This window comes from Solea senegalensis, linkage group LG17, assembly GCF_019176455.1.
Source record: "Solea senegalensis isolate Sse05_10M linkage group LG17, IFAPA_SoseM_1, whole genome shotgun sequence".
Taxonomy (NCBI): domain Eukaryota; kingdom Metazoa; phylum Chordata; class Actinopteri; order Pleuronectiformes; family Soleidae; genus Solea; species Solea senegalensis.
This window is the reverse complement of record NC_058037.1, coordinates 16,938,805-16,953,651: the sequence shown is the minus strand read 5'-3', so window position 1 is coordinate 16,953,651 and position 14,847 is coordinate 16,938,805. Positions and strand designations below refer to the sequence as shown.

The following is a 14,847-nucleotide window of genomic DNA, read 5'->3' as shown; positions in this document are numbered from 1 at the left end:
CAATTAATCGTTGTAGACTTATGTGAAACAATAACTCAGTAACTCTAATGATTATTGTCAAAATTGTATATAACAAATCAGCCAACAATAAATGTTCTTTTTCATATGGAGCAAATGAAACAGAAATTGACATTTGAGAAGCTGAAAAATCAGAGAACTTGTTTTAATTATTGAAAAAAAAAAAACAATTTTAAATGTATTTTGGCATCAATGCGATGACGTTACTTCATTTATCAGCTGCTTAATTTGCCACATGACAATCGCCCCCCTGCAGCTTATTTCATCAATCAATAACGCACCGGATTATTGTTACATAAACCATTAATGTCAGGATTTACCCGCCGTGGTGTTGTTCCAAAGGTTTAACGTAGCGCCGCTCTCACCACCTGCCTGTGTAATCGCGAGGGAACGCTCTCCGCGCTCACGCTTTATTAGACGATTTACTGTCGAGAGTCAAGGGCTGAATGATGCGATCCATTACTTGTTTGATGGCCTTTGTAAAATATATATGTGTGTTTGTGTGCGTTTATTCAGCACAAACGCGCCCCAAGCCTCTGAAGACGCGGTTTCTACGTTTTTTTTTTACGCATTCAAGAAGACACAGCCGTTACATTTCACCCTCTCATTTTCCTCTCACCAAATCGGCCCAGAGGAGAAAAGGAACCTGTCACAGGCCTTGTTGAATCCTGCCTTCTGCCCTTATGTAGTGTGTGTGTGTGTGTGTGTGTCTCCAGAGGGGAGGGGGTTTGATTGACATTTACAGTCTCCGCCGCGCTGCCCTCCTCGAGTGCTCCCATTGTATGGAGAGAGTGGAGTCATTTGCCCGGTATTAACCCCTGTCAGCTCGATGTTGGGAGTTGTGTCTGCTCGGCCCTCGTGGTCCACGAGTCTGCTCGACAATCTCATTTCTTTAGAAAATTGGTTGGCCAGAAAGCACATTTTCAAAGCCTCGGTTACATCGCGGCCGCTCAGGGGGACGACCCTCTCTTTCATCAGTGATCTAAATATATATGTGTACATTTTTTTCTCACCTTACTCCATGGTTGTAGTGTCTTCTCTCCCGGTGAAGGGTGAACACACCTGGAAAATTCTTGTTTTCTCGTCACTCATAGATAGAACAGCCTCTAAAATCCCAAATTGATTATTGATTATTGATTTCTTCGACATGGGTGGTCGTCCCCGACAGGATTTGGCGTACTCCTCCTTACCGTAACTCCTTAAGCGATATCGAGAAATTAAAAAAATGATGGACTGTCGATCTGTCCAGGGTGTGACTCCGCCTTTCGGCCTATGTCAGCTGGGATAAGCACAGCGCCCCCCTGTGAAGACCTCCAGTACAAGATGGATGGGTGGATGGATGGAAACCGGAAAGCAGAGAAATAGAGCTTTGTGCTCCATTACGGTCGAACCTCAGGACTTTCGCGGAACGACCAACGCAGACGGAATCATCAGCTTCATCAGCTTCTCAGTACCGTAATTCCTAAACTGTTGAATAAGTGAAAGTTGCATTCACTCGTTGAACTTTTCTTTGACAATTCTACAGCCATAAAATCAAAATAAATCCAGACGGCCTGATTATCTCGACGGTCATAAGAGGGTTAAGTCAGCTGAGCAGGTGTGCGGCGATAAGTGGATGTGTCGCAATGACTCAGCAGTTCGTAAATACTTAATAAGACAAGCACCGGTCACATAAGTAGCGCTTGACTGTCAAGAGAAGGGGGAGAAAAGTAGCTCCTTCAACACCAGTCATTTAAAGAACCAACACGATTCACAGCAAAGAGTTTACTACTAAATATCAAGTATTATTTAGTTACATCTATTCTTACGCTCACCTAAAAACATAGTGTTACAAACAATTCTTTTAACATCTGGATGTAAATACCTGGAAATAAGAGCTGAAATACTGATCTCATGTCTCTGATATTCAGCTATCTTTTGATTTCAATACAAAATGTTTGTTCATTCATTCATTCATTCATTCATCCATCCACATGAATCCCAAACCCTGGACAAACAACCATCCATTCTCACATTCACGGTCAAAATAGACAGTCCAATTTGGCTTATACCTAGATCTGCCTTCTGACTATAAATGCTTAAACACTCTAATTAGGGTCAGTGCGCACAAATTTGGGACGACACTTTTGAAACTGAAAGAGTTATTATGTTGTATTTTGTTCACAGTCAAAGCAAGTAGTCATATTTAAGTAATACCTTGTACTCAGTCAGAAAATCTCTAAGCTCTCCACGGGCCTTGTTTAGCATATTATAGCCCGAGTTACCATGTCACTCCTTACCCTGTGTGTTTAAAGCCTGGCACACACCGCCCTGATGTCTGCAAATAATGACTACAGCTGTCAGTTGGCACGTTTAGTCACACACACACGACGCATCAACAACACCTGACAAGCAACCAGCTTGTACTTTCTACTCTTGGTGAAGACAAAACGACTTCCCTCACCAGTGGAAACTGAAGTGTCTACATCGTTTACTCTCCCGCCGCCGAACCCCATAGAGAAAAATCAGTATTTTTAGCTCGCGGGAACACTGGAGTTGCTAATGCACTGCCGCTGCCATTCGTAAGATGGGACTTCAGTGTTCGATCATTGCGATTTAAAGCCCACATAGACCGGAAGCTCCAATTAACGCTGCGTTTGTGTGTGTATCTGCGTCATTACCTCGTTTATGAAACCCTAAAGTTTCAGAACAAACCGTTCAGCCACTGCTGAGAAAATAGTATTGTATTGTTTTCCTGGGCTCTGCGAAGCGGATCGGCACTTCCTTAATTTGATGTCGTCATCAAAAATCCTCACCACCGTAGCGCCTCCTGGTGCGGGCACTAGTCCGGGCACATCCGGTTGCGTACATTCAACCGCAGAAGAAGAAGAACTCCTCTCGTTGTAGCTGCTGAGATGCAGAGCATCCACCGTGCCAGAGGGGGAGCTGTGTATCTGAGAGCTGGCCTATCTATTACGTCACTTCCAGGTACCTGGCCAATCACAGGACAGTGGGAAAGCTCTCGTTGGCTGGCCAATCACAACACAGTCCACATTCTAGGGGTTTGGTTTTGGTCTGAAACAGCGCGGCTGACGAGAGCATCAGTGAGGAGATATTTTGATCGGCTCGTTTGCAGCGATTAGGAGGTTTTTAACCATGAAAACAAGTTAATATATGTAAGTAGACCTCCATAACTAACATATATGTGCGATACAAGCATTCTATGTCACCTTTAAGTGACACAAACTGTGCTAAAAATGTGTATTTTCTACATGGGCTTTGGTGTGGGAGAGCGAGTTTTAATTACAGGTTTGAAATGGAAAGAGAAACTGATGATGTGTCCAAACACAGCGAGGACGTCGCGGAAGACGGTCGACATACATGAGCTCCTCATTGTTCCCCTCGTGTGGCTTCTCATCTCCTCCTTGGCCGGCGCTAAACGTGACAATCATAGCGGCGTCCCTCTCATCAAGAGATGCCTATGGACCGCCGTCGACTGCTTGACTGCACACATTTCGTGGACGCGCTGGAGTGTGCAGGCTCACCTGTAGCTGCTCCGCGCTCGTCCTTATGATTTGTTATTCCCTCGCAATGTTTCTCGTAACAATGATTCACCCTCCCAGAGTGGCTAATTCTGGGAGCGTCCTCACTTTCAAGATCTCCTTTGGTCGTCATTGATGCAAAGAACTGTAAAAGATGCCTGATCCCTGATATTACTCTTTGTAACCTTGGCTGTCGCTTTGTTTAGCAGCTGAGAGCAAGACTGTCACAGCTAAAATGTCAGAGATGTCGTATTATCACAGACTCCTGTGGCGCAGGAAGGAGAGGGACGGAATTTAACAACAAGTGGGCCATTCATCTTCATTTAGACAGTAATTGCCATCAGGTTTTTCGAGATGTTAATGAAGGGTGAGAGAGGAAAATGCAGAACTGTGTCCTGGCGCTGCTTCATGCCTCCATCAAAAGCCATTTTCTCTCAATTAATACAAGATTGGATGCTCCGTTATCAATCGGGAATGGCCTCCGTGTGATTTGTTTTTTTGATGATAACAGTGTTGAATTATCACTTTTATATGTAGATTACCATTTTCCTCTGCGCCATGAGTCTGCAAATTGGATTTGAAGTTCCTCCGCTCGCCGCTCAGGCCGCTCGGATAATGCCTTCCACTCATAATCTCACCACAAACTGTCTGAAGCAGGAGATCCATTACACAAAACACAATAACAATCCGTTTCCCCAAAGTCGGGCGAGCGGGAAACGTCTCCCCGAACAAAATCATCCCCTCCGCCTGCAGTTATTACTTCATCCATCGTTCTCCCGCACAATCACAACTGGAAATCCAAAAGCTAATATGTTTTTATGATTTCTACACACTTAATGGTGCTAAGTAAAGAGCCCGCGAGAGCAGCTGCGAAGAGCGATGGCTCAACAGTCGGTACATGCGGATCCAAAGCCGCTCCAGTACTGGAGTAGAGGACGCAGATAAAGTCCTGAGAGGCTGAAAAAACGTATTACTGATTTACTGAATCATGACTCCACTGGTCACAACCTGCTGTGATGACGCCACTGTCCACTGCTGAAATTGCCCGAGTCGCGTTGATAGCGTGTATACACGCAAACGCTCCCTCAGTCAGGTCTGGTAGTCGCAGCACACAAATCACGTCGCATCGAGACAAAACAGAAGCAGCATAATAACAACAACAACAACATCAAACAAGCACATGTTGTGTCGAACAACGTGCAGAACGGCGTGATGAATTGTCATGTTTCTTCTCTGTAACAAACCCTTGCACGCTCCCTCTGTGGGTCTTGCATTGCTTGACACTAACTGCCTCTCATCTGTTAATCCGCCTTGTTTTACAGCGGAGGAGACGAGCGTGGAGAGCGCCGCATTATCGTCTGCGGAACAGCTGGGAATCAACACATGTCTCAGGTACCTAATGCCGTCTTCTTCGTCTTTCTTTCTCTCGCTCCTTCTTTTTTTATTCTGTAGCTCATAAACCCTTATTTATGGAGACAGGCCTTGGACGGCGAACCTGCTGTGGCATCAGAAAACTCTGCAACTCCTTATTTCAATAACTGCAGTACCTACAGGGGAGAAAAACAACATTTGTTCAAGCACTTATCTGCTTCCATTAAGTTGAAGCTTTTCCCCCTCCTTTTTAACCATTAAAGATGTTAAGAACTGTCGAGAGGGTGCAGGTAGATTTCTGGTGGGAAAAAAATGAATATCAAAACATTAGGTGACTGTGAATGGAAAAAGCAGGAACAGGCATTAACTCACTTTCTGTCACCTTTTACACGGGTTCAGATATGGAAACACTTTATTTCTTCTTCATATTCTGGCACTTATCTTCAAAAATGTGAATAAATCCATCCAGCTCCTCCACCGGTCTCCAAAACTAATTTTAGCCACTTAACCAAGCCTGCCTAAGTTTGTCACATTCGCTCGCAGTTAGACAACCTTTTCCACCTACTCTCCGGCACCAAACCCCATAGAGAAAATCATCATTTTTTATCTTCAAGGAACACAGGGGTTGCTAATGCAACTATTATCAATTAAAATCAATTAATTATCATTAACACTAAGCTTGTGACTGCAGTGTTTAAAACATCTTTGCTTGAATTTACACATGTGACACAAACTGTGCTATCCAGGCTGCAGTGGACCAGCAGTTACTGTGTCTCCACGTGCTTAAAATACTTTATTTTCTGTATGGACTTTGGTGTGAGAGAGCGAGTTAACAGATTTCAGGATGCTTTACACGTCTTTTTTGTCCTTCTGCTGGCAGCCATGTTATCAGGGATAGCAAGTGTCCTTGTCCCTACATGTTAACGTGTATTTGTTTGATAAGAATACTACATTTAAATATAACATTCTCAAATCTGCTGCAAACCTTTCAGACAAAGCAAAAGTCGTTATTGCAGGCTGATTGTGTCCATACCTCATTCAAAAAAATCTGAATCATCACTTTTTTATGTATACATGATTCCATTTTGTCATGAAAGCAACCTATTTTTTACCTATTTACCTTTGTCACACATGTAAAAAATACTATAAATACATTTTCTGCTGAAGTGAAACCCCCACACCTGAGACAATGTGTATAAATGTTATCCTGCTGTTTTGTTTTCATGTTTTCAGTCTATTACATAGTCTGTGCTTTCATTTCCCCCCCGACTCATGTGACTCTTCTCTCTCACTGCTCGTTTCTGCCTTGGATGACCCCTGCTGTTATATAACATCGTGGACGTACAGTATCTCCTCCACTGGTTCTCCCACATGGTTAAAAAATAAAGAAGGTTTAGAACATGTTCAGCAAAAGTTAAAAAATTAGCATTTTTTTGGAAATCAACAGCACAGCGTGTGAGCGACTCCTACGGAGCTCACACCAGTTTTTTAGGGATTAAAAGTCGGTTGGGCATGAATTTAATAATTAATCCGTGGCTTCACAAGAGTGAGATGGTGGTTGATGAGGTTTCACGGCGGAATAAAACGTATCTGTGTTTTATTCACAGGTACGGCAGATACCTGAGCCTCCTAGAAGACGACAACGCTGCTGCCAACGCCTTGACGCTGCTAATGAAACACCTGAAGGTTTTCTTGTCCTCACAGAGAATTAAAAGTTCCTCAGAGCTCGGTATCCTTTTTTAAATCACAGCAGGTAAAAAAAAATCTGTATTAAAATAGATATAACACTACTGGAAGTAACTAGCATCCAGAAAACGTCACATAATCACTTAAAATACAAGCTCATGCACAGAGAAAGACAGCTTAACTTAGCGTTCTATGTGTATAATATAGTCTTACTCAACACATGGAGGGACAGAACGGGAAGGAACACAAGTATGCAAACAATACAGTCACGCAAAACAGCACAAAAACACACTCAAGCTAAACAAAATAATCATATAAAACAACACAAAAATAAAAGGTGGAAGGTGGAGGTGGAGTGGCTCAGTGGTTAAGACCGGTACCCTGTGTGTGAAAGACATCATGGTCGCAAGTTCGACTCCACCCCTGGCTGATTGTACTCAATTCCATTGTAAGTCGCTTTGGATAAAAGCGTCTGCTAAATGACATGTAATGTAATGTAATGTAAAAAAAATAGAAAACAGTCACAAAAAGAAAAGAAAAAAACACAACCATACTAGACAAAACAACACAAAAGCACAGTCAAACAAAACAATGGAAAACAGTCATACAAAAAGTAGAAAAACCCAGTCAAACAGAACATAAACAACACAAAAACAATCACACAGAACAGAAGACAGTCACACAACAAGCAGGAAAACACAACATAATTACAGGAAAACGCACTCAAACAAAAGAACACGTCAGACTATTGCAGGTTATAAGTAGACATTTGTAGAGTAATATCTTAAAAAATACCATGTGATCTTAGAGAATTAAGTTTTAAACCATAGTGCAGAGGCTACAGATCATCTTTGTAACACTTTGAATTATTTTCAGTGGTAATTTCTTTGGCACATTTTCCATCAAAAGTTAGATTTGAATAACAAAGTAGTTCCAGGCCAAAGTAAAATTACAGAAAATCTAAAACAAAGCAGTGATTCTACAGAGAAGTCTTTGTTTAATGAGCTCAGTGTTTTCAGTCTGAGCTTCTTTTTTTTTTTAAGTTGAAAGTGAGTAATGATGAAATAAAAACGTGGCCTCTGCTTTATTTATTATTCTTTATCATTACAAGTGACGTCTTGTCAGAGTGTTACCAGTACACGACCGCTGTCTGTCTGTCAATCTGTGTCAAAGATACATCCGGTGATGTGTTATTGAGAGTTTACACACTAATTAAACAAGTTCTACTGGTGTATAATGACAACTCAGTTCGATATCCATGCCAATACTTTAATAGTTAACTAATGTCATGAAAATTGGACGTATTTTTTTTATTTGAACATTGGTTAAAAAATAGATTAATCTGGGATGCAAATTCATAGGAATCGTTAATTATTTTAAATTTAATTAAATTAAAAATCAACATTCTTGTATATGTTGCCTTATTATTACTTAACGACACGAAACTAAGGTTCAAGGTTTTTATTTGAACACGCACACATTTTCCTCAGTGTGATTTTGCTCTGTTGCGTCATGGCATCAAGTTTTATGTGAAATTTTTAGGATATTTTTGTCCCTGTTGGCTCAGAAGTTGTGTGTGCATGTTAATTTTTTAGTAGTTGTTATGTCAGCAATGCGTTAAGTAAAAATAATTAAAGTTTTTTCTGTGTGTGAAGTAAAGAATTATGGTGTAAAGACTGAAAACTATTTCCTGTAGTTAGTATCCTAACAATATAAGCTGTCTTTGGTTTGCTAGCTAGCTAGCTGAGACGTCTTTGTGTCTTTACCTCGATGTTAAACACGAAGAAAAAGCTTTGACACTTTATTTAAAATTCCCTAAAGATGAGAAAATAAGTGGGGAAGAAGAGCAGACCCCTGCTATGAGGCTGCAGTACCACTGATAGGGCAAAGAGGGAGACAGAGAGCAGGACTGTTGCTAAAACCAGCTCTGTGTGTCTGTGTACAGTATGTCGTTAGACTGCGACTAGCGTTGGGGGAAATTTCAATTCTCTACATGTTTGTTGAACAAGTGATTTGATACCAGAGCTTTTATGTGACAAACGGCAACGTTCTTGGGTCCTGGTCCCCACTAAAGTGGTGCAGAACTCTTTCAGTGGAAAGTGACTCACATACTCGCTTTAGTGGGGACCAAAGCAGGCGAATGTCCTTCTCTACATGTTTGAACAGGGAGTTTAATACATGTGTGTGTTTGGCTCCCCCTAGTGGACATGCTTCAAGCGTGTTAGAGCAGAGATTTTTACATGATTTGAAATCTTATTTTTAATAGAAAAGTAGGTTTGAGTTTTTAACTTTAAGTGCTTTTAAACCACATTTACGACTTCTTTATTCGGACGAAAACGTTTCTTTTGTTAGAAATGTGTAACAGCAGGTTCATTTAAAGGTACGACGCGTGTGCGATCCGACTCCATGCGTCCACACTACTGTAACCACTACCGAGTTACTTTTATAGGACACCGAGTCAGAATCAGTCCACTGTGGCTCCTTAACTCTGTCCTGCAGTCACTCAGCAGGATTATTATTATCCAGGACACGACTGGCTGGCCTCCACAGTTTTCCTCATCATGGCCGCGGACGTGGACAGATCTCTGCGTCTGCTGCTCAGCCTCTCCGCTCTGCTCACCTCCGCGTTCGTCTGGCCTGCAGGGACACACGCGTCCGTGAGTATAATGGCAACACAAATACAACAGCAGCAGCGGCATAATACGTTTATACACAGGCACACAGGACATATTCAATCGTGTTGCACCACAGAGGCGTCAAATAGCAGCAGTTTAGGAGCAAAATAATGGTCAGTTGTAGCCCTGAAAGGGGTTATTTCTGTTTAAACCTAAACCTAGTTAAATATTGCACTTTTGAGATTAAGATAGTAGAAAACATGCTTTCACACTGCTACTTCTGCCACCACAAGACAGTTATAAGTAGTTTCTCCACTCTTTGCTGTTGTTTCTATTATTGTTTCCCCTCAAAATCTTTTCAAAACATCTGTATAACAATAACAACAGCCTGTGATATACATGACGACGACAGCGCGACTTTGACCGTCTTTGTTTTTCCCCGATATGATGAAAAACTATCAGGAAGTTGTTTACTAAACTGCGAGAGAAGAAGAGGAAGAGTTCAAGCAGGAAGGTGAAGGAGGCAGAGATAGAGATTAATGAGGGTGGAAAGGAAAAGAAGAGGAGGAGGAGGAGGAAAAGTAGTCCAGAATGAAGTCCACTTTCAGGTGTTTTAAATTGCCGGGCAGGACTGAAGTGCTGAGATGAAGTTTTGCTGTCATTATTCTCACCTCTGTCATTTTGTCGTCTGAATCAATTACAGCTCAGTCGGGCTGGATTGTGTGTGTGTGTGTGTGTGCGTTTGAGGCAGCTGCTGAATTCTCTCCTCCACCTCCCGACACACAGCGCGATCGATTCCCGCAGCAACACAAAATAATTAAAATACTTTATATGTATTGCCTTTTTTTTTTTTCAAATTCACCTCCACTACATAACTCAAACACCATTTAAATATAAAGTACTCCACAAGGAATTCAGAAATGAAGATTAAATGCCCGCTGTTGTGTGCCGTGGGACAGGTCCGGGTTCCTGCGGCCGCTGAGTCGGGGATCTCGCCCGTGTACTGGTGCACGGCTCACTACGTGGAGATGCTGCTGAAAGACGAGGTCCCTCTGGTCCAGTCGGCCTTCAGGATGTCTGGATTCACACCATCACAGGTACGAACGAGAGCAGAGCACTCGGAGAGCACAGACCTGTCCTGCCAAGGCTTAAACAACTTTTTCCTTTACACAGTTCTAGCTCTACTCGTTTTGGTATCAGACACTTTGTTTTCCACAACTTCGTAGTTCCTCCTCAACGTGGGCGGAGTCGTCATAGCACAGCTACGTAAAATTGCCGTGACGTGGTTTTATACACAACACAAACGCTCAAACTAGTGCTGTTGTTTTGGGTGTAACCGAATCATTAGAATCATTAGAATTGGATCATTAAAAAGAATCGTTCAGTACTTCTTGCATGACCGGTACTTAGACATTTCCTTTGTAGATTAACGCATGTTTTCTGGGATTTTTTTAAGTCTTTTTTAACTTTAATCTACAGTTCGGGCATTGTTCGCTTTGATTCTTGTGTCGGACGCGGTCGCGGTCGCGCCTCTTCCAGTGACGATACTCAACGTCACATTTTAGTATCGGCTCGGCTCGCTTGGAACCTCATCAGAGCAGCTACCAAAAAAAAAAAACCCACCAGGTGCTATCACTAATGGAAAAGCACGATTTGTCACCTGTGTTTTACAAACTCAGAACCACATTTGATCCAGAAGAATTGTCTGGATCTGTATAGAATCAAATCATCCTGACATATCGCTGAGATATATACAAATCTAACACTTGTTAAATTCAAATTGCTGCTTAATCCATAATCCAAAATGTCTTTCAAATCATCACTGAAGTAGATTCTTACCAAAAGTATTTGGTAACATACTTGGGGGATCACCTACCCATCACAAAAGGATAAACTCACACTGATGAAAACACATTTCTTTTCAAAATAATAGCGTTAAAGTCACAGAAAGATTCCGCACAGCAGAAGTTCAGTGTCTGCTAACATTTACCAGCCATTGTTTCGTCTACCGACATCAGTTTTCTTTTTTTATATGCTTTACTATCGCTGTAAAACTTCATATATACAATATTTACACCGAAAATTAAACAGTAAAGCTGCAGATTTTATCAGCATTGTTGCTGATAAACATGTTCAATCATTTCCACGTTGAATAAAACTACACAGAGAGGGGAAAACACACACACACACATAGTAATGATAATAAGAAAGAAATGTTTGTAATAACTTTATTTATATAGCACCATTCATACATAGAAATAAAAGTTTCAAAAGTAATAAAAGACATAAAAAAGATCAAGTGCATAAACAGATAAAGAAGAATGTAGCAGGGAAAGTGCTTCAGAGAAAGTATTAATAAATGAATAAAAGCTGTGATTTAAAAAACAACAAGGACAAACAAAAGGCAAGAAAAGAGAGGAATATATTCCATTTTCATCGTCCAAAACAGCATTCCATTACGCAAAGATTATTAAAAATGTATGTTTTTCCTCATTGGTTTATACACGACTCTTAAATAAAGGAGAAAGAAGTAATACAAGTACAAATACAATGACAATGATTTTAAAAACCTTTGGGATATTTTTGTCTTTTTCCACCACAAATACAAAGAGCAACACTGGTTACACGAGTAGACGTTTGCATTTAATTTTGTCCCTGTTTAAAATAAATCACACACATAGATTTTATCTTTTTAGATTTCGAGATTAAACGTATTAAACACACCAAAGACCAACTTAAGGAGGCTTATATTTACCAAAAACAAGTATTTATCCTTGTGCAATCTCCTAATTATCATTAGTATATTACTATTAATCCTGTCTTAAGACGTCCATACCTCACTGGGACTCAGTAATGATGGTGACATGAATAACCTATTTCATTTTGTTTTTCAAAAATGAAACAAGACAAAACAGAAATCAAGAAAGACAACTTAAAAAGAAACGTTGCATTGTTTTCCATCATCGTTGTTCTTGTGCTACAGTCTTTAAAAGAAGAAATAATATCTTTACAATGTTATAAATCATCTGTTAAATCCATTTATATGAAAAGAAAAATCAGTCCACTGAGGACTCCTGGTGTTAACTGGGTTAAAATATGGAGACAAACTAAATGTATATGATAATCTATATAAAGTCTCATCTAATGTTTTAATATTTAATAAATGACATCAGTTGAGAGGATAAAAGGCTGTGACTTCTCCCTTTTTTATCCCGCTTTGACGTTTTAAGCGTTTAGATTTCTGCTCCTTTTCACTCGACTCCTTTCACACTGACGTCGAGGAATAAAAGGCTTTGAATCCTCTTACGATTTATTCCGCTTTGCTGTGTGTCGGCGGCGTTTGACAGCTGCAGCTCACACACTTTGTCGCCATATTTGCATTAAAGATCTGAACCCTGCCGTCTCCCCCCCCCACCCCCTTTTTGTCCCAAGTTAACATAACAGCTCGTCTCTTTACGGTCACCTGCTCCTTCAAACGTCTATTCTTAAAGTTTGAGCTTTGAGAGTCTGACAAACTGGCAGCGGTAAAAACGCTCCGACAGTCATGCAGCAGACGTGTGAGCTTCTGTCACAATCCGGAGAAAACAGGAGTGTGTGTGACGGGAAGGATAAATAAGCTTAGGTCACGGGAGGGAAAAAAACCTGAGCTGTGCAGGCTGTGTCATAAATAAGAAATCCTGATATTCAGGGTCAGGGAAACACACAAAGGTTTGTGGAGCTTTTTTCTTCAGCCTTGCAAAAAAGTAAAAAAGTAGATATTTCATACAGCAATTCATATAGAGTTAAATTAATCTGAAGATAACTCCGCCCCAATGCCTGATTCTGAATAATGGCAAGAAGTGGGAAAAGGGGTGGATAAATGCAGTGGGCGTGGTCTACAATTAATGACATTCTTCCCGGTAGCCCCTGGTACCGGGTGCAAAAATATGCATCCTCAAAAATATGCATAATCAAAGGCACATTTATCTTTGATCAATATTGACGTGCTGCATACCCACAGAAAGCTCAGAAACTCGGCTAAAAGCTCATAAAAAAACATTCCTATGTTCACCAAACGGATGCAACGAGATCAAAACAACAACTCACTGTCAAGAAATACAACCAGAAATGTTGTCTTACCTTTGAGGTTGAGCAAAACAAGCTGTTTTCACTGGAACAAAGCCACGGAGAATTGGACTTCCCAGCATGCTTTGGGGGCTCTTCCCGATCCGATTGGTCATTCCAAACGGCCATTAGCTTGTTTTGATTGGAGAAGGGCGAATGTCCGTCAAACTACATCATACGCATTTGCGCCTTTCTGACGAGCGAACAGAAGGAGCCACGTGCCTTGGGAGACACCGCGGCCTGATCCTATTGGCTTTGATGATTACAACGAGCTGTCAATCACCCAGATTGGCCAATCACAGCCGGAGCTATGGCCCTGAACAGGCTCAGAGTTGTCTCTGATGCTCCTTAAACAACAACAACCAAATGACAAGTTATGATCATAATATGACATATGACAATAAAACAAAAATACTAATTTTCTAATCAAATTAGCCGTCAAATTGATCACTAGATCTGAATATTTAAGGAATTAAAGAATACACAAGCAAATGAAACATTTGACTATGTTATTACTAAGAAAGTAAAGCAATAGTACGTAAAATCACCTAAACCTAGGCTATAGCCTAGGTCCATGGTTCTCAAATTGTGGTACGCAAGCTTCCTCTGGTGGCACTTGCTGGAAAATCAGAAATACTGTTCTACTGTATATACCAGGGGTATGTGATCGAAGAAAAATAATAATAATAATAGTCACCTTATTTCTCGCTCCATCTCCCCAAATTCAAAGGAATATATGAACTTCAAATTACTGGTGGCTTTTCTTTTCTTGTGCCAAAAGTGTACAGGAATAAACATTATATAAAAAAAAATACTTTTTGAATATGAAACTAAATTTCAAAAAAAGTGATCCAACCCAGGTTCTCAAACTGTGGCACGTGTTCCACCAGAGGTACGCTAGCTTCCTCTGGTGGTCCTTGGTGGAAAATTAGAAATACTGTTTGACTGTATACCAGGGTAATCGGAGTGGAGCTGAGGAATGTTTTTGCCAGAGTTTGTAAGAAAATGTGTCTCTGTGATGGACTGGCGACCCCGCCTTTTGTCAGCTGGGATTGGCACCAGCGCCCCCCCTTGCGACCCTCTTGTGGAGGATAAAGCAGGTGCAATAGGACGTGTCTGACAAGCAATTTTGCTGTTTACGCAGCCCGTAATCTCAGTTTGAGAACCACTTGTTTAGGTGAAAGCTTAACAGAAACAGACCAAGCCCAATTTTTGTTGGTTTTGTCATTTTGTCAACACTTGGTGATGATTCACATTTGACATCAAAAACTGATGTAGAACAGTGAATTATCTCTACTTACGCACACAAACACGGGCAGCTTCCAGGGCTGCCCTTATCCTGACCTGCTCACATTAATAATAAATCTGATAGCCTGTTTGTGGCGGGGATGAAAATAAGGTGAAGAAAGTCCCGCTCACCTTTGGCTACTGAGTTTTGCTCACAGGAGCAGCAACAGCAGCAACAACAGAGGAAAATACATTTTCTTTCTTTACCTCAGGGCCATTTTCAGTCACACAAAGTATGGTACATT

General features: G+C 41.0%; 1 protein-coding gene across 1 annotated transcript in view; it reads left to right on the top strand.

Annotated features, from left to right (window-relative positions):
* tbc1d32 (TBC1 domain family, member 32) overlaps nucleotides 1–14,847 on the top strand; it is a 74,193-nt gene that overhangs the window by 47,452 nt on the left and 11,894 nt on the right. The window contains exons 29-32 of the mRNA XM_044049709.1: nucleotides 4,862–4,931; nucleotides 6,518–6,639; nucleotides 9,096–9,253; nucleotides 10,171–10,308. Of these exons, the coding sequence (XP_043905644.1) occupies nucleotides 4,862–4,931; nucleotides 6,518–6,639; nucleotides 9,096–9,253; nucleotides 10,171–10,308 (488 nt within the window). The remainder of the gene's footprint in view (nucleotides 1–4,861; nucleotides 4,932–6,517; nucleotides 6,640–9,095; nucleotides 9,254–10,170; nucleotides 10,309–14,847) is intronic.